Source organism: Tinamus guttatus, unplaced genomic scaffold (assembly GCF_059628265.1).
Source record: "Tinamus guttatus ecotype Peru unplaced genomic scaffold, ASM5962826v1 Tinamus_guttatus_pri_ptg000004l, whole genome shotgun sequence".
NCBI classification, from domain to species: domain Eukaryota; kingdom Metazoa; phylum Chordata; class Aves; order Tinamiformes; family Tinamidae; genus Tinamus; species Tinamus guttatus.
In genome coordinates this window covers 8,145,128-8,166,119 of record NW_028288538.1, presented here as the reverse complement: position 1 = coordinate 8,166,119, position 20,992 = coordinate 8,145,128, and the positions used below count along the sequence as shown (strand labels likewise).

The 20,992-nt window shown below is 39.1% G+C and overlaps 1 protein-coding gene across 3 annotated transcripts in view; it reads right to left on the bottom strand.

Annotated features, from left to right (window-relative positions):
* ARNT2 (aryl hydrocarbon receptor nuclear translocator 2) overlaps nt 1-20,992 on the bottom strand; it is a 95,203-nt gene that overhangs the window by 54,972 nt on the left and 19,239 nt on the right. For 2 of the 3 annotated variants that reach the window (XM_088540057.1, XM_088540063.1), the window contains exons 2-6: nt 18,752-18,863; nt 13,014-13,061; nt 9,895-9,939; nt 7,140-7,353; nt 5,313-5,526 (exon numbers count right to left, since the gene is read on the bottom strand). In XM_088540057.1, the coding sequence (XP_088396183.1) occupies nt 5,313-5,526; nt 7,140-7,353; nt 9,895-9,939; nt 13,014-13,061; nt 18,752-18,863 (633 nt within the window). The remainder of the gene's footprint in view (nt 1-5,312; nt 5,527-7,139; nt 7,354-9,894; nt 9,940-13,013; nt 13,062-18,751; nt 18,864-20,992) is intronic. The other variant, XM_088540071.1, reaches the window with a different exon arrangement.

The following is a 20,992-nucleotide window of genomic DNA, read 5'->3' as shown; positions in this document are numbered from 1 at the left end:
CGCTCCTGCCCGCTACGCTCCATGTTGTTTACTAGATGTCTGCTGCTTTTCGCTCTACAGGTTATTACTTTTCATGGACACTCACTGAAAACAGCTACTGCTGAACCTCTGCTTTACCTTGCAATAAAAGCCACATGTAGCCATCAGCTCTCTGTCTATAAACAGAAAAATATTATAGCTCCTTCCCTACCTGTCCAGAGGCAAACAGTCATATTAGGTCAGGTCAGACAGTCTGTGCTAAGACATAAAAATGCAAAATATGGAGATCTGGTTTTAATTCTCTGTACTCTGACTTCCTATGCTGCTGGGCTGGGCACATTTCAGAGGCAGATGGTTTTTTAGGGTTCACGTACTTAAAAGAATTCACAGAAATAAAAAACAAGGAAGAAAGAAAACGCTGTCACTTGAAGTAGCCCTCCACATGCAGAGTGCACTTTCTGACACGTAAACCTCTGGTAAACGTGCTCTTCAGCACCAAAGGCCAGAGAAAAGAAGCCCAAAGGAGCTCTGCCGCAGCTCTTAGTTCTGCCGACCGTCTCACCAAGAAGACGCGTATCCGAACCAAAGGGAACTTCCCTTTTTCAAGGAGTCTTAACAGTTTTGGGGAAGAAGGGATCCACTTTTAGCAAGTATCTTAATTTTCACAAAATACACAAAGAAGAAAGGGCAGCTAACAGATCACACTTTTTGGTATAACATTATACACCAATAATAATCACACACCAATATTTAGAGAAGTTGTTTTGTTTGCTCATTTTTAATGATATCAGTGAAGCTGACCCAATTTTCATCTGACACTGGATTTGAAGCAGCTCCCAGATTTGCCCATATATTGCAGATATCACCTTATTAATAAACTGTCTTCATAATGCATTACTTTTTTCATTAATCATGAGTTTTAACTGTTACTGCTGATGACAACATCTAAAGTATAATTTACCAGAGCTGAATTTTTGGGCAACCTCAAGCTAAATCTCTGAATACTCTAATTCTGCTTAGGTTTAGAAGATTGCTTCAGTTGTAATCTCTCTTGAATTATTAGTTCAAGTCAGTTAACAGTAATTATGAATAGCAATCACATTCACAGACTGGTTATGTGTTTTAAAAAAAAATTCTTAAAAAAGATCATGCAGAAATCATGTTTGGAACAATGACATGGAGGTGCAAAATAACTGACAGCATACAAAAATCCTGCTTTTATTGAAAACTTATTATAAAAGTTTATTGAAAAGAGTTTCCCCTCTCACATGGTTATTTTCTATTTCTTGAGCACTCCTCATTTGTTCAATGCTGTGGAAAGCTCTTTTTCTCCTTGGCTCTCTGGCATTGCTCTCAAGTTTAACACTATTTTCCTCATTTTTACCGACAATCTGACCATCTCCAGCATTTGGATTTTGTAGCTGTGTGTACAAGCTCTGCCTGGTAACAGAAAGCTTTGGACAGGAAACTCTATGTGAAGGAAAATACTGAAACCATCATCACAGAACAATATATTCTTGAATGTTCTGCGAGACCGGTTCCACAACCCAAATCTCTGCGTGCATAACATGAAGTGACGTTTCCATAATGCCAAGGAACCACAGTAAATTGTCACACAATGGCTTTTTCTTCTAGAAAGCTACCTATCAGCTCAACTCTTACAGTGGTCAGTCACCATTTCCATTGTAAAGTCCTACTTTTTTGTACTTATAAAATCTGGCAATAAAATACTGCGCCAAGACTAAACTTGGCACACAAGTTCTGTCCAGAAGTAACCTCAATTCATCTTTTTCAGTTAGCAAACTAACTTGACTTAGTTATTTTTAAAGAAGGTGTTCTGGTTTTCATCACTTTCTTGCAGTCATGAGTTTAGAGTCATCCCCCCATTAACTGCTTGGTTAAAGCAGTTTGCAAGAATCCTTCTGAACACGAGGGTCCCAGGAGGCTGAGTGCCAGAAGCAGGACCCTGGATGCTGCTCTGCGACTGCTCTCAGCTATAGGCAGCACGTCTGAAGGAAGGCAGCAGAGCTGGGTTCCTGTGAGTCATGTTGCCTGGAGCACAGAGAGCTGGATTTAAACTTCAGGGTTTCTCCTTTACACCACTGGAGTCACTGGCCTCACATCTTTGAATTGGATACCCCATGGAACCATACAGAGGTATCTATATTCCTCACTCTACTCCTTCATGAACTGCCCGTGGAAAATTTTATCAGCAGAAATCAATTTGGCAAAGTGTTCTGGATATTTTAATTAAAGGAGAGTAAATGAGAGTTTACTAAAAAACCTGCTTATCATTTTTGGAGAGTAATTGTAACTGAGGTCTTCTGCAGAAGTCCCCCCCCCCCCCCCCCCCCATAATTCTTTCCTAGCTCTTTCCATCCTTTTTCTCTTTAAGGTTTGTTGCTTGCAGCTGCTTAGAGCTCTCACTGGCACTAGAATTCAACTCTGTTATTCAGCTGCTCTGCAACTCTCACCCTCTGAACCTGCACCAAGAACCCCACATGCATCAAGTTTCCTCAGCGCATCCTCAGAGCAAAGAGGTCTTTACTAAAGGATCCTACTGTGGGATCTGATCCTCAAACATATTTAGTGTGATATGTTTTTCCCTCTGGAGATGTCCAAGAACAAAGAAGGAAAATAATTTATTACTGTGAATATGCACCCCATTCTGATTAATCATGCCCATGACGCACATAAAGTCTTCCTGGGAACACCATTCATTGCTATCGTCAATTCTCAGCTGCTGTCTTTATTCTAGAGTATTTTGAGCCACACTTACACTTCACAGTTCGGCCTTCCCATTGTTACAATGTGTTAGCAATTAGAAAGAATAAACAAGTAGACAATTGTACCATATCCAAGGAATAAAATCTACAAGGATATAAAACAAATTAGGAATCAACAATTCCTCCCCATATCCAGAAAGCTAAAAATAGAGCATGCAATTAACTCCCCAAACACACCATGTATTTTAAGCCATGGTTGAACAGTCACTCCGATTTGGCATATACTTCTACAGTTATTGAAGTCCCATCCTCTCCTTACTCTTCATCTCCCCCTCCTCTCTTGTACATGCAACCCTGTATGAAGGTAGGCCAGGAAGGTGTCTCTACTGAAGTCAAGCTTTTCTTCCTGCTTAGTTAGTTTTCAGCTGGTTCAGCACCCTTCACGTGACACACCGTAGTACCACACCAATGCCACAGGAGAAGAGGGTGAGATGAGGTGAGGATTGCATCAGCTGGTGCGACTGCCAAAGAAACACTCATGCAACCACAGCCCAGGCTCATTCCTGGGGGCAGGAATGCAAGAGAAAACCTGCTTTCTCCACTAGCTTGCTCCCTGACAGCTCCCTCTGGCAATGGCAGTGTCACAAGCCCTCAGCGTCTGGAGCAGCTTCTCTGTGCAGTGGGTTTGCTCAAAGGTGCTGGGAAAATCCCAGCCTCTGCCCTGATGTGATACAGGGCAAGTGTTGTTTCCTCTTTGACAAGATGCTGTCATTGCTGCTCTAACTTAAGATTGCATGGTTGAGAAAATGGATCCTGAGAAGGTGAGGACGAGAAGAAAACTAAAAGTTGTAATATTTTATTACACTTTCACCTGAAAGTCCCTCTTTATCCCTAAGTGGCCCCAGTGCTCAACTGCTGGAGGTCCCTAAGAGGGTTTTCCTGCTACAGTTAGGAGTGACTATCAACCTTTTGTGTTTCTGCTTGCTTGAAATGGTTGTAGCTCCACACGCTCTTCAACCCTTTGAAAGCATATTCCTATATCCAGCCTATGCACCATAAGGAGTGCAGTTAAGCAAGCAACACAGGCTGATGCTTTCCTTACACTGGGAAGATTTTCAGCTGCCATATATGGCAGATTTAAAAGCCTTCTGTCAGTCTGACAACTCCAAAAGACTCAGGCAGGAGGAAAGATTTCACCCTACCAATGTTATTATTTCAACTTCTCTTTCCGCTAGCTAATGACAAATTCAGTGTAAAAGCACACAGTTAAAACTGAAAGAAATACAGGCAGAGCAGGAAATTATCTGCATTTGTCTAGTTTTGCTCTTGCTTGAGCAGGTTAAGTTTATTAACTGAGCACTAAATAAGGTTGGTTCACTGATGCTCTGGAGTCACGACTTCTTAAAGGAAGATGGCACGTGCATGTGAATGCCGTCTACTAAAGAGCACGATCACTGTTTTTGTTCAGTTGGGCACATACATTTTAAAGTGATATGAAACTCAGCTGTTTTGCTCTGCACGGGTTCTCCTAACTGCTCACTTGGTTTTAATTCGTTTGGATTTTCACCACAGAATCTTGCTTTGACTGTCCCGATTTGAATAAAAGAAAGCTCTGCCAAAACCACATCACATCCAAACCACAGGAAACCATGAATTTGGCACTGTTTTGATATGGAAGCTGTAAACAGTGTGCAGGTTCACTCAGAACTGAACTACTCTCATTTGAGTTATGAAACATAACAAAACTTCCAACAAAATAGGTCAAAATTCTGAGTTACTAAAGAAAAAAATATGTTACTTTTTCATGGTAGAGGATTTTGTTATATATATTTTCCCCTATTTTTTTTCCTCTAATTATAACCACAATGTGGAAGAATAAGATGAGAAATTTTCTCCAAGTTGGCGTTAAAAGGGGATTTTGGTAATTCTCACAGCTCTAACATATATTCTATTAAAGACAGGGTGGTTTCCCATTTGCATTCTTGAGCTTGGATAAATGTAAAAACCACAGTTACAATATGAAGCTGTAAATAAGTTTTATGTTTCATTTGAAACATAAAGCAATTGCAAATGATTTACACCCCTGCTCAGGAGAAAATCTACTGTTTAAAACCCACATCAACTTTTCAGCTGCCAAACAATTTTTTTTTCCTCCTCTCCAGGATTCCCCTTACCAAACTGCAAGGAAACTTTATAAAAATGGAGAAAGTCTAAAATAATTTTTTTTTGCCTTCAAAATTAACGCTGTTTTAAGAAACAAGTATTCATTAAGAAGTCACAAGTTCACTAAGGATGAAAAGAAACAATCCCTTTTTCTAGACTAATCCTGAAAACAATCCATATTCCAAATCTAGGCAAATCAGCAGTCTGAAGGTGGAGCTATGCTCAGGTGGTTTACACACCAGCTGAAGTAGCTTTAGTAGTAACTGGCAGAACACAGTTATGTAAAATGGGTCCTAACTGGCTTTCCTGCACTGCCTGCAAGAAAAAGACAGTCTAATCTTGCCAACCTTTACTTTTATCAGATTTTTAAAAGAGATATTTTGGATGTCAGACAAACTCAGGAGAGGCCCATAAATACAAAGACCCCCATATCACATATCTGACCTGTCATGGAGTTTTCAGACGTGCACAGTTGCTCCCGCAGCTTCTCCACATCATCCGGATGAACCTGCTCATAGAGGGTGCTGCCAAACCACTCGGACTGGGGCTGGTTCAGCACAGGAGTCACAGAATCTGACACATAGATCACTCTCCCCGTTTCAGCTGCAACTACAAACAGGAACCCATCTGCAGCCTCCAGGATAAGATGTTTCAGTTCCTTGCAAAGAAAGGATTTGATTAGAATGCCAGCAAGGTAAGGGAATAAAATAACACATTTGCCACCCGGATGCAACAGAACTTTGTTGTGATTTTAGTAACTGATCACAATGTGGGCAGACTTTTTTCATGCAGTATTGATGTAACTACACATCCAATCTTGCAGCAAGACATAAATTACCAACCCCAATAACAAACACCACTTTGTTTTCCTTTATTATCTTTCATCTGGCGATCTCGATGCACTTTAGGAAAATTAAGTAATTAAAATTCATGGCATATTGTGTGACGGGTATCTAATATTAAAAAAAAAAAAGTAATCTAAGAATACAAACAAAGGAAATGAAAAGCAATAAATCGTATGGCAAACCCATGGCTTAATTAAACTTTCTGGATAATTTCGCTGGAAAGAAATCAACTAGCCTTTCCTTTAATCCGCATCCCTGGACTAGCTCTGTTTGCAGATGAAACAGGCACTGGGTAGAAGAAAGAAACTGCAATGGGAATGAGGACAGGAATCCCAAGTCTCCTCTCCCATCAGAGGACTCAGGCCACTAAACAGGGAAGTTGTATCATTTCTTGCTTTCCTTTTCCAACCTCTCAATATGAAGCTTCAGAGACACGGTTTGAAATATTCCTTTCTTTAGCTTTTTTTTCTGACCGTTCTCTCCACTGAGTACACTGCTGCTACATGGAAGATAAAAGAAAAAAAGCCATTTCTGCACTGCAAGGTTCAAAAAGCAAGACGCAATGAGAAGTGACTAGGGTGCCCTACAGAAAGGGAATTGAATGACAGCATCCCTGAAGAAGCATGGACCAGAGCACAGGAGATGTGAACAGAGAGGGGAGCAGCAGCTGCTGTTTGTCTGTTTGAAAGAAGCTCTGCCTCTAGCCATAACTTACATGTGTAAGTACTTAAATTGTTCCAGCCACAAAAATGCACATTACACCCATAGGACTTCAAAAACTATGAAGGTAGTAGGAATTTTCAGTGTGCTCAGTTGAACCTAGTCTTTCTTCAAGCACTGGGTGCATCTTTCTCCTTCCACCAAAAATGTGGACAGAGAATTTTCTCAGCCAGTGCAGATATAGTTCATGTCACCTCAGTTCAGCTGTCTAGACCTTTCACATTGAGAATAAACATGTTTTTTATTCTTCCTCTAAAAACTCAGGAGGAAGATACAAGTTTTTTACAGATCCACTTCTATTTTAGAGAATCTATGTTAGGATGGAAATAACCATTTTCTGGAGGTGATTATCTCTCTCCACAGCAAGAGCCAGCAGGTGACATCTCTTCAGATAGACAGGTTTCAGTGATAAGAATCCCCTACTCAGGACAAAAGTGCCCAGTTAGCTGCTTCAGAAACAGGAATTTGTCACACAATTAAAATCGACTCCAAGCAGTCAGAATAAAAGAAAAACAAAGTTATGAATACAGACAGTTTTTGTTTAAGATTTAGTTCACACCAGTTACAACACAAAGTGATAAAAATAGTGCAGGATCAAACACACTCTGTTCCTCTCAGCACTTTCTCACATTGCTCAGGTCTCCAAACCTGAGAAAACTGACATTTGTAAAAAAAAAAAAAAAAAAAAAAAAAAAAAAAAATCTACCTGCTCTGTAAGAAATGAAGGTTTATAAGCTCCATCAGTAGATTTGTTTCCAGTACCCCTCATTGATTTCATGTGTGAAACGGCCATCCGGAGAATTGTCAGCTTGTCAGGTTTCCGAGCCAACGCGCTGCAAGTGGGGACCATATCCGACAGCTCCGTGATGTACTGTGTCATCTTGTTTCTCCTGCGTCTTTCAATTTCACTATGATTCTCCCTAAACATTTAAAGAAACACCAAACCAACAGAAAAGCAGACATGATCAGCGTCAGAATTTCCATGGGATGTAATAAATCCTTATACTTCCTACTTATTTTGCATTTTTCATCCCAGGAGCAAAAAGTATTTACAAACATAAGCGCTATTTTTATCCCTCATTTTGTAGGCAAGGAATCCAGTACACAGAAGGAAAAACACGATTTACCCCAGCTGTGAAGATACCCCCTATTTCTAGTGTATTGTTTCTGGCCTTAAACCGTTAAGCAGTGAAGTCTCCTTTGGGTTAGGGTCAGAAAATGGAAGAAGAGACACACAGGTGCTGACACCTGCCAACACCAGTCCAAGCCCCAAATTTGCAAAAGACGTGACACATCTCACAGCTTCCAGGACTTGCTCAAGGTGTAGGCAACAACCACCCCTCACTCCTAGATCTCCAGGCCAGTAACATAGTGTGGCAAGTGCTGTATCCCTGTGCAGCCCTACATGCCTACTGGATCAGATTACAGGACTGGGACCATATATGATGCAACAGTAAACACACAACAAAACCCCACTAAGTAAAATGAATACAAAGACATCAAGCAAACATCTGGCTTGTCAGAAACAGGTCAGGTAATTTACGTAAGAGAGCAATCTAACAAAGCAGGGAAACAACCATGACAGTGCTTGATGCTGCCCCATTTCAGGCCAAGCTCCAATATTCTCATCCTTTATAGTAAACCTAGCACTGAACTAGTGAGTCAAATTTGAGAGTTCTCAAAATTGACAGTCACCAAATACCTTTCATAACTGAAAGTCTGGAATTTCAGTTTTTCCCTAGGGTAAATCAGATATTAAGCATTTCAGTATGGCACACCAACATACACAGGAAGAGAGATGGCCCAAACGGACCCTAGAAAACTGACGTGCCTAGCATGTATTTTCCACATACCATACCTGTCAGGTGGCAGCTAAATACAAGCACAGAACAGTTAAATGATACCTCAGATGTCAAAGGAGCATCTTCCACTGATTTCAATGAGTTGTGCATGGCATTTTCTTATGGGATTGCTGGCTGATCCAACAAGATGTGCAAAGCTGGTCACATGGAGAGTCCACTAGCGTTGACTGACACGATACACACAACATTAAAGGAACTGCAGCGTTCTTTGAGGCTGAATGATACGTAGTGATCATGAAAGTAAAAGCAAGGATTGACACACTTTTCAGCTATTTTAAAGGCTCACTAGAGCCTTTTCTTAAAATATAAGGAAGGCTTCAAGTTGTAGCATGCTATTTTATGAACTGCTGAAATCACTGGCCTAGCCATTTCAGAATGTGTGTCCTGTCCCCTGCACATGGAGGTGTTGCCTCCATGAGGCACTATTTCCACTGTTTCTTTTATGCCCACACACACAATTTTATTATTCCTAATGATATATACACCTACTTCATGAGTAAAGTACCAATATTCAGGAAATCCAGCTGCACTTTCCTGCAATGATGGCCACTGATGTTTCAATAAATTACATGCAGTGCCACGGCTCAAGGCACCATCTCCTGAAGTTTTTCATCAAATCCTAATACTGAACATTTCCATGTCAAATGGTTGATCACCAGCTGAACATGCAGCTCTTATGTGATTCTGTACAGCTAGGGAGATGACAAGGTCTGCAGGATTTGGATCATATATACAAACACAAGCAGAAGAACCTGTGTGACAACGCACATCCACTAAGAACATGTGTGCCAAAACATGTATACTGGCATACACATGCATAGAAATAAGGGCAAAGGGAATAAACATGCTTTTTACATGACAAAAGTTTGTTCTAAGTTTGGAATTTTCACAAAACCAGTGAAAGAGAGACAAAGCAGGGGCAGAGAGACAAAGAACATACATATACAACATATATTTTATATGTATAAGTACATATTACATTGTCTGCTACTAAAACGTCTTGGTACATCCAATCATGAAACAGAATCACAAAAAAGTAAATAGATAGAGCAAAGCTTCCCGAGAAAAAAGAGAAGAATATCTAATAGTCCTTCAGTTATGATCATAAAGGCTAAAAAAGCATTCTATATTTATCACGACATGAAAAGATTCACCCAAATACAAACCTCACACTATCCTAAAACTAGTTCAAATTTGAACTCTGTAAAGAAATAGAGGGAATGTGCTCCTCTTTCACGCCTGTCATAGGAACCCTGTCATTCATAAACTTGTAGACAGAATTATGTCTTAATTTTGCCATTTTTTTTCTTAATGAAAATTTTGGAAGAATCCAGGGTCCCGAGGAGTTTCGGATCAGCCAACTCTGCTGACTTTTGGTCAGTCAGAAGAGCACCATATAAAGCAAAAATGGGGGAAACTGTATTTGATTTTCCTTTATCCTACCTGGCCATCCTTTCTGTGTCTGCAGTACTTTGATCATCTTCCCATCTAGAAACAAAATAACCAGCTTTCTAAACTAAGGTCACATACTGGGATCTTTTGGGACACGACCATCTCCCTCTTTTCTCTCAGCAGACGATCTCTACGGAACACGCCTACCTTGCAAACTTTTCCTTATCACCAGAGATTTGATCAGCATCATACCTACAAAGAAAACATGGCAAGTAAATTCACAGGGTTTATGCATCACATGAAAGTCAACAAACAACAGAAAGCAGAGAGGTTTGCAACTACAAATTATTACAAATGAAGACATGAGAATGATAAAGAAGGAAAATAGTAGTTTGATGAAAATTCCAAGCCATGCCAATTCAAAACTTCATTTTCATGTATTTAAAATAGTTCAAGACATTTCACTGGCTTTATGCAAAGGCTTTGACATACACTCACTGCTTGGGAAGCTTAACAACCAGCACCATTACAGAAAACACAGCAGAACTTTATCGACAGAAGCTCATGAAATCTTCATGGCCATGTTGAAAGTGAAGAATTGCATCTTTTCCACATCACACCCACAACCCACTCCCTTCAGTAGAGGGCACTGACGGTCTACAGATAATACGGGAGGGCAAAGACACACACTTAAGTGCAATACATTATATAAGGACTCCTTCAGGAAAAAACAAAAAGGTGCAATAGGTACATATACCGTACCATCCGCTGGAAACACTGGCGGGAGTCAAGCAGACACATGAAACTGCTTGATAAATTAAAGTGAATTTAAAACTAGATTAAATCCCTAAAAGCAGGCAGATACCCGACTCCTACTGAAATGTATAGAAATTAGATACCCAAATAGGTACTTACAGGGTATCACGAGCTACATTCTGGAGCAAATCCAGATGAATGGGACTTTTGACCATGGGATTGAAGCTTCACTGTTTCTGAAGCACTGACCCAAAGGCAGGAAGCAATGGGACATTCTATTAAAATAGGAGACCCTCCTGCTTCTTTTCCTTTCATATAAACATTCTCATCCTTCGAAATTAGATTTCACTAAATGCGTGTTTACAAAAATACACATAAAAAAAAGAACACCTTGCTTTTTGAGAATTCAGAATGTTTGTTCCAAAACAAAAGCATAGGTTACAGGGAATATAAAGGTAGGACTAATTACTTTTCTAGAATTGAAGTGTATTAATGCTGAAGAACAGTCAAGTGAGATTTTATTAGAATTATGCCTTTCCAAAAAGATGTAATTTGTTTCAACAAAGATCCTGTGAACTTTCCATGTATTAGCTAATAAGGCAATACAGCATAATTAAACATCTTTCTCTTCTAAAATGCTCCAAATTAACTTTTTTTTTCCTCTGAAATCAATTAAAACTAATTTTATTTAACCCAACTGTGCAAATTCCTCTGTAAGACTTCATATTTGTCTTCTTCACCGAGCCTCATTCAAACCCTCAAGACAAAACTTGGGAGACTTAAACTGTATCTCTATCTTATGTTTAACATTAGTACTCTCAAAACATCCAAGAGAAAATGCTCCTTTTTCCCCCACCTGACTGCCCTGCAAACAAAGTGTGACCCTCCAAAAGAGACAGATTCAACGAGAAATGGCCACATACCATCATATGCGAAGTGCATGCACATGTCTGCGTGTGACAATGAGATTCCATGCAGAGATACCTGAGCTGGATTTGCAACTCTCTGAGAAGTCAGGTGTGTAAACTCATGTGGAGTACCCCGCTAACACCTCGATTTTTGGTGCCCGTGCTAGCTTGGGGATTGTTTATCCACTCTAGCCTGGTTGGCTGGGCTGAAGATGCTGCTCCTGCTACTCACTTCTCCCTTGCAATCTTCTGGCTGACTTCTTTGTGTGCATGTTCCTTCAGGCAAAGCAAGCTAGGCTGGCTTAAGCATTTAGGAGGTCTTTGCTAACTGCCAAATTTTGACCAAGATAAGTTAGGAATCAGTCAAGTGAGCAATGTGGAGAAGGGAAAAGCTCTAACAGGGTGGCGCAACTGGGAATAACATCTCCTGGTAGGACAACCACAACCCAGAGATGATGTCTGAACAAGGCCATAGGCACCTCTGCATAGCTTTTCTGTACACTCTCTAAAAGCTGAACAATCTAGGGGCTTTAGAGCTTTTAAGTTACTGATTTTGATCTGACATCTAAAATGAACTGGTTCTAAGCACAGTACAGCATGTTCCTCCAAAAAAAGATAAAGGAACTATTGGCTTTCTCCTCCCACAACCAAATTTTCAAAGGCTGCAGCCAGGATCAAGACGGCTGGTTACACATACATCACTGTGCCTAGAAGCCCTGATGCTTATGCAGAGACAATCAGGTCACATTATTCATAAATCTTGTTCCCTTACTATACACACATATACTTAAGACCACCAATTTCGAAACCAGAGACTGCAATTATCATCAACTAAACAGGGGTGCTGCTGGCATTGTAGCATAGGTTATGATATGGTGTTATGATAAATCCTCAGCATACTACCATCTTCCAGCTGAACTGGAAAGATGAAATCAAAATCCTGCAGTGACAGCTGGGTTTGAATATGGCTGCTGCTATACACTTGCAATTAGAGTTTAAATAATCAACAATAATCTGAAGGCCTCAAAGTATCTCCTATGTAGCCTATTGATTCTGGATGGAAAAAAATGCAAATAGTGTGACTAGAACAGAAGAAAGAGTGAACAATGGCAATGATACTTCAATGTTTCTTTGCATCCGTAGTCTGGAATATTATACCTTAACTAAAGTTTAGTTTGGCCATTTTTATTCTGCAGTTACAACTAATGATATGTAACAAATTTAATCTAAAAAAAAAACAATGAAACAAACAAAAAAATCCATAACTAAGATCTGTCACCTTTTTAATAAATTTTTAAGATCTAAATAAAATTCAATATAAAATTGATTTTCAGTTGCAAAAAGACAACTTCAGTTAAAAGAGATAATCACAATTCATTTAAAGAAGTTGAAATACCATAGGTAAAAATCACAAATTTGATATAGCTGCAAAATGAAATTATGACACACAGACAGTCAGCTTTGTAAGACAATAACTACATTAGGCAGGATGCCTCGTTTGCTGTGGAAGCTGGTAAAAACGGTAACTAGAATTTAGGTAAAACCACTGACAATTTTCCAGCCCACATTCATACAGACTTATAAAACAGTAGACATCCACCAGTTGTCTTTTTTCCACTGAACAAAGATTAGCAACTTGATCAACTCTTTATAAATGCTCACCTTGAAAATTTGCTGGGACCCTCTCCATCTTCATCGTCGAAGTCCATTCTGTAAGAGCAGGATTTCCAAATCATTAATCATGAAGATAGCAATGATGACTTGAACGTGAAACAAGTTCTCAACCTTGTTTGATCTACGTTACTGATTGGAGATGTTCATGACCCTAGTTCCCAGCCTTGCTCACATTCTCCAGATCCCCAAAAAACAGCTCATCAGCTGCCAGGAGTCCAAACAACACAAGTTAAAAAATATATGTGTGTATCACCCTAAACTGCTAAAATTAACAACCAAACAGAAACACTAAATGAACACAGTTCTTGTGAAACAGTTAGGAGTAACATCCCTTAGTGCTTTTAGAAGTTCAGAGAAATCAGTGAAGATTCCATGTCAGATGACTAAAACCAAGGCTAAAGAAAATAAGAAATAAGAGGCAACTGTTACTGCCCCAGACTAAGAAAGCACACCAGAGGGAGAGTGAAACACATTCCCATCCTCTCTGGGAAAAGAAGTATTTCCTTCACCTCTATTTAATTGCAATTCCTCTTCTAGACTTACCCTAATCATTTCACACAAGTTAGTGACCAGTCTGCAGACAGCAATTACTGCAGTATGGTAACCAAGGCCTCACCAAAAGCAGCCATGGGTCCATCACACACCTAACTTACCTGCTAGTGTCCTGGTGCTTCTTCTTAAGTCAGTGGAAGAGAAGAAGCTCTTCCCTGGGCCAAGTCACAGCCCTCCAGTTAGGCTCCTCCAGGGAGCCACAAAAAGCAGGAACTTCTTTCTTCACTAATTACCCATGCAAACTAAGGCTGGCCATAATTAGATCGTACAATAGCATAGCTAGACAGGAGACACTGGAGCAAGGGCTGGAGTGAAGGGCTACTAAGATGATGAAGGAACAGGAGCTTCTCTCATATGAAGAGAGGCTGCGAGAGCTGGGATTGTTTAGCCTGGAGAAGAGACAGCTGAGGGGGGGATATTAATTACTATAAAAAAAAAAAAAAAAAAAAAACACCTTCCAGTTGAAAATGAAGGTTTATTTGTTAAGAGTGTAGGAGCAGTGGTGTAAAAGTGCTCCTTAAAATTAGGTAAAGAGCAGATCATAGAGCATATGAAAGCCAGATAACACTGTCCTGCTTGCTGATTTTGATATCGAAGTCAGAATTCTATAAAAGATGTTTCTTGCTCACAGACCTCCAATCAGCTCAGACAAATCAGTTCAGCAAATAAGCACAGCAATTTGAATCCATATAAGACATCATAATATTTTCCAGATGGTAACAGTGATTATTCATTTCGGCAGGAAAGAGGGATAAAACCATTTTCCCAAAAGGGTTTTAAGAAAAGATACGTGTTTAATTTGGTTGAGGTTGGATGTAATCATAATTTACACTATAAATTACATTTTGCTCGCCTAATTATCACCAAATCCAGCTTTAAAAACACTTCACTTGCCAGAGGCCTCTCAGCTGTGTGTTGTAGAGCAACACCGACCTCCAGCGGCCGGCGGGCTGCTGCTTGCAGAGGCGCCTGCAGCTGACCAGGACCCAGCCCAGCTGCCATCTCCCAGAACGTGGCCTTCGCTGCTACCATCTCCAAACACCCAGAATTTCCTCAGAGCTGCTCCATACAGAGCATTCCTAGCAATTTAACACTTAGGTATTCTCATCTCTTGTTTTATCCACCTGCTTCTCCCCACATAATGAAGGGCCTATGGTGTGACATCCCCAAATTATGTCTGTGTTGTTTCAATTCTCATATTTTTACCTACATCAAAATGTGAAAATCAGTGTCACAGAAGAATAGCTTGTTTGCAAGCAGAGCACAAACCCAGGCTGGCACAGAGCTGTGTCCAACCCTTGCAAAATCTTAATCTAGCAGGAATATCCTGGTCTCACTGCAACTGAAAAGCAATTGAAATAAAGCCTGAGTTTCAAACAGGCAATAAGGGACAGGAGAAAATATCCAGAGGAGAAACCTTCTTTGGAGGGTATTTATTAAGACATTGCTTTTAATTTAGAGTAAATAAATTTTTTAAACCCTCCTTTCTGATCCAGAGCACTACGATCCCGTGCCTTGGTTGACTTCTTAGTTTCCAGGCAAATTCTCCACTTGGGCACTGAGAAATATTTTCCCAGAGAAATCAAATGTTGGCTCTGCTGTGTTTGGGCTAGTTTATTACTGACATGCACAAAATTACATATAGCACAGAACCTCTTAACAATTTAGGAGCTGATTCTGCACTGTACACATAGTTCCAATGGGATGAGTAGCACTAAATGCATCTACCTTATCCAGCTGGATATCAGCTTCTTGTCTTATAACATTCCTTAGGCTGACATCCATAGGCAATACCTACCATACGTATACTTGGCTCATCACTGTAGAATTAGAGTGCTAGTGTGCAATAATTGCCTGTGACAGACTAAAATCTTTAAATATTTATCTCTGTTTTGGTAAGCTACCCAGAAATCTTGATTTTATGACAAAAAGTGAAAAAAAAATTAAAATTGAATATAAAGTTTACAGAAAATGTTCACAGTTGTAAAAACACAACAGCAAATGCATTTGTTAATAAGTAAATTTCCTATTTTCATACTTCATTGTGCAAAAAGAGAAGAAAAACCTCTCAAAACTGGAAAAAAAAGAATCAAGTTTAAAGCAAGTGACTCTCAATTCCTGCCTGAACCATTTCAAGTTCATTACAGTAAAGCAAAGCAAAAGAGAAGGAATCAGTTACCAACCAATCAGTTGTCACCAACATCGGAACACAGCAGAGCACATAAAAATAATATTCCAACAACCCCCTTACCCTCTGACAGATAAGATCTTCCATTCAGATAGAATATATTGCACATTAGCAGAACAGTAAAAGCAGCCTCCCAGAAGACAAATGACATCATTTCAGAACGAGTATCTTTTGTCTTCATTTAAAATTTCCATTAAGAAGAGACTTTTATAAAGAGCTGCACTATGCTCTTTTGTTTTGAAGAGACAACATAAATCTTGTTTTCTTCTTTCATACTGCTCATGTCAATCGAGAAAAGGGCTGATGTATGAGGTATTTGTAAAATGGAAAAAAAAATCCTCAAAGGGTGTGTGACAACATGACAAAAATATTTAATTATTTTTTAAAAACATTTTCATCCACATAGAAACATTTTCATAGCAGCGGAATAAACAAGGTTATCCTGCACAGCTTACAAAATTGAGATGAGGATTTGAACACTGTAGCAAAAACAGTTACATAAAATTGCAAAGAAATGGCAAAAGCTGGCTTGCCATGCCTGAGCAATGCAGGAAGGGGCCAGGAGGCAGGAATGCTCAGGAGCAGAACAGCTGGGATGCACCCAGAACTGCCCTGTCACCCTTCCTGCTGCACCATATCAGGACTGCATCCGGGAAGGGAGAATTTTGAGCTACAGCTTCTTGTTCTCGGTATCCCCCTCAGATCTTACAATCTTGCACCAGAGAAAGGGCAAAGGCTAAAGTAAAAGGCTAAAGTAAATCAAAGGCTAAGTAAATCAAAACCTAAGAATTTAAGGGGCAAATAAATGAGAAACTTAAATGTAAGAACTGAGGAAGGGGGGAAAAATGGTTCCTATCTAGAATAGCTTCTAAAAATAGTGAAAAATCTCCTTAAACATCAAGAATTGCCTTTACATCTCTCTAAAGTAGTTAATATAACCTCAGCAATGTGTTATTTTAAGCATAATCAGGTTATCACTTTTTTTTTCCCCTCTATAAAACACTTGCTATAATTTATAGAAAGGAAAAATATTTGTCGGAGCTGTCAGTGAAGCTGCATGCCTATACCACAGAAACACCTTCGGGATAGCCAATGAGTTTAAACTGATCTACATTCAAGTGCACACAGCAATTATTCTGCCAGCTTGCCTCAGCAATTATGAGGAAAAGAAACAATTTTCAAAGATAACCGAAGCTGGAGGAGAAGACTCTGTTCACTGGCTATATTCCTTTATGTTTGATACAAAGCATTCATTTCTAAAATGCCCAAGGATTTAGGTGTACAAAGATTTAGCAGCAGGACAATAATGAAAGGACCAAGTGTTAGCTGCAAGTTTGTTCGAAGAGAATGGACGGTGAATCAGACCCAGCAGGCTTTCCTTCCCCCAGGGTCCGGATACAAACACACAGGAGGAAGCAAACGCACTCTCTCCTCAGCCTGAAGGACTCCTAGTTTACAACCACGGTGCACACACTATTTACTGCTGGGTATAAGAGCACTTCTGCATATACCTTGTGGATATAAGTGCAAATCTGTGCTATTCACTATGACTTTACATATTGAATACACTTCAAATATCTTCAATTTATGTTCCTCCCATCCTCCCCCCGGTTCACTTCCTTGCAAACAGAAGATGCTGCTTACAGTGTAATGTTTAACACTTAGCCTTCAATTAATTTCAAGTCTGCACTTGATATAATCGTGAGATTTCAGTCAGCAGCATCAAGCCTTGTATTTAGAGTTGACCTGGCTTATGATTAAAAGCAAAAACACCCCCCCCACAAAAAAAAATCTGTTGCTCTGAGGTATAAACAACTGTATCTTTTATACAGCACTGAAAAGAAGTTAATGCTTTCTCTTTTGAACACAAGTCTGGATAAGCCTTCTAAGTAAACGTCTTCAAAGTAAAAATGTAATGTCTGTCAAAAAGATTTCAGAGTTGTTTATGTCACATCAATTTAATTCCACATCCAAGATGAGGTGCATGTTCTCCTTTCTTAACTCATTCCAAAAATGAGAGACAAGCATCTTGGCTACTATTACTTGACCATACACCTAAAATTGGCAATACACCTTGGCAAGCAACTCCAAGAATAACTCCTATGAGCAGTAATACCTCTCATTAGAAGTTCATCAGCAAAGATTTTATTCACATTATTGATCTTGTCATGTCCTACCATTGCCATATTTATGGCTAAATATAAGATTAATCTCTTTTGCTGATGCTCTCTTAATAGAGATATCTCTGTGAAAGGATCCCCTTAAGACCATTATATTTTTGACCAAGCTTTTACAAAAGCAGGTATTGAACTATCTGTACATGAAAAAAACTAACTCTATATCATATGAACCTCTATAAATGGATAAAACCTTTTTTTTTTTTCTTCTTAGCAGAACTTTTGAATGGTATATAAGGAAGCAAGCTTGATTCAGGCCTTTTCTCCCAAAACCTGAGAGAATGTGTTGCGTGTGCAGCTAAGCCTAGAAGATGATAAACCACAATCTCTAAAGACTGTTTATGCTATTTATGTACCTGGGATTATAAAGAAAATATTTTCAACAGACAACATCTGAGACGTTCTAAGTCCAATTTGCAGATGAAGTTGGATAAATTTGCATGTGCAGGTAAGAAAGCACCTTGCTACCCTTATTCACATGATGAGCTCTTTTGAGATTAAAAAGATACAGGTAACATGCACCCACTTTGAAATGACATCCACAGGATCCAAACTCTGGATCTGTGCATCTGTGGATGCTTTGCCAATTCTGAAAGTGTTTTGAAGCAGGCAAAATAACAAATGCAATATATTTTTGGCAAATTTGATCTTGCAGGAAAAATATATATTTTGGAGAACAAAACATCACTGATTAATGCCATAATGCAGTATGTATAATTAAACATCACCAATATAAATATGCATCTTTTCATTGTTTCAATACAAGCCATTTCCAGTTTCATCCCTGAAAAGAAAAGGAAATGGCTTACCCAGAACGGCGCTTTCCTCCTCGGGAGGGCATCGATCCTGCCATTCTCACTTGTCCGCTTGCCATCGGCGCAACTGGCAGGGCCACTGAGCCAGGAATATCTGATGCCATTTCTGTAACAAGACGGAGGGTGGAAGAGGAAGGACGAGGGAAAAAAAAAAAAGATTTTAAATCCATCTTCAAAAGGAGGAACTGAGGAACTATGAGGAGAAAAATAAAGTCAGTCCTTTTGCAAAATAAGCAGCGTAAAGAAAGTTTTCCTTTTCATTTCTAAGCAAAAGTAAAGCTTCCTATCAAAGACTAGACAGGGTAGCAAACTCGCAGCTCTCTTGCAAGCCCAATTTTGTCAATAGCCACTAAAGTGTCTTGGGAGAGAATGAGAACCACAGTTCATAGATGGGGTAGCTCTGTACTAGTTTACCTATCAGTTTGTTAGAATTTTACTTCTTACAAGGGCTATCAGATAAATTAAGCAGTAGTTCAAGTACCACCCCCCCCCCCCCAAAAAAAAAACACTTCAGAATTTTCGCAGCTGGCCAGTGAGGTCAAAAGTTTAGCGCAGGGACACATTTTCAGGTGATTTATATTTTGTGCTATTCAAAAGACTGGACTGAACATAAGAACTCCCAAATCTTCCTACATGTTTGTGTTGCACCTTGCAGAATGGAGCTGTGTCTGAAATAGAGATTGATATTCACGATTCCGCCAGGGCTCCAGGGACAACCACAGGTTGATCAGATCTGAGGAACTGCAAGTTACTCAACAATTTTCAGACCACTAACAGCAAGTAATTTGACAAACTCAATCAGGTTGTTAATAAATTAATACATTTATATAATTTTTTTTTCTTTCCCACGGATTAGGCATATTTTTGTCTCTGTGCAACACTCAAACAATGCAGCCAATTAAAATTTTAATGCAGATAAGTTTTACACATTCTAGAGGTACAATCTAGAGTCACAGCATTTAATTATTATGAAGAAATTATGTCTTCTTTCCAATGTTTATTTATTAAGCCTGCCAGAATATTTGGAGCTACAGATAAATATATTTAGTAATGAAAAGCAAATCTGATCAAAAATTTTGTTTTTCTTCCCCAACAGATCAGTGCAAAATAATTTCAACTATGGAAACAGGAATCCATGTTCATTCATTATTTTTGAAGAGTATTCATCTCTGCGATACTTTATATAAATCCATTATGTAATACTGTGCATTTTACATAATATATTTTCTTTGTTCACTGGTCTCATTAATTTCTTCTGGCACTTTTATTTTTACTAACTCCTTTTCAAACAAGAGTGAGGGAGCAAAGTACCATCCAGCGTTGTTCAGTAAAGTGTTCAAGGACAAACAACGAGACGTCTGCCCACAACACCACAGAACGGAGCGTCCTGCTGCAGCTCAAGCTTCTGCTATGTACATCACTATGTTAACCTCCATTGGCATATTTACAAACAAATAAAAGCATGTACATCCAAACAGCTGGTAAATCACCATTTTCAAAATAAGCTCTCTTAGAATTCTAGTGCTAAGATGAGTTTAAATGTTCTAAGTGAAGTATTTCATGCATATAACTAAAGGTCATTTTGAAATGCTTTGCTGACTCATTTAAGTATAAACCCTAATAAATCTACCTGCCAAGCATCCCCGTCACTCAGAAACAAATTTCAGTGTAAATAATGACAGGGATCAGTCTTTAAAGAGTAATTTTAAAACAGTATAAAAAGATCCCAAAGCTGCATTTTAAGAAAATAAAAGTACTAATGTAATTGTAATGAGGAACTCTTGCAGCAGAACATATCTTCAGGTATAAAACAAAAATCTACAGGAAAAAAAAAACAAGCCAAAGAGCAGATTAGTCTCCCTAAATTTTGCAGTCCACAAGGCAAAAAAGCTCATTATTGAAGGTAACTTTATAGTTCACTGGAAGGAAAATGCAGGGCATCCTTGCAAAACCACACACTCCATGTATGCTGCATCTGAAATAGTTTGAGCACACAAAATAGCCTTCATACATTCTCATAATTGGGGGAACAAAGCCAAGTTCTTCGAGCTGACTGCTTTAAAAGCCAGTCTTCAAAAAATTCCATTTCTAAGATATAAGCACAGAAAGAAAAATCAGCGTTTCCACACACATTGCTCTATGTGTAAACTGAACTTGGAGGAAAGTTTCAGGCCCTTAAAATCAGAATACTGCCCAGGCTGGAGCACCCTGAAGGTGTGACAGGCCAGTCCACAC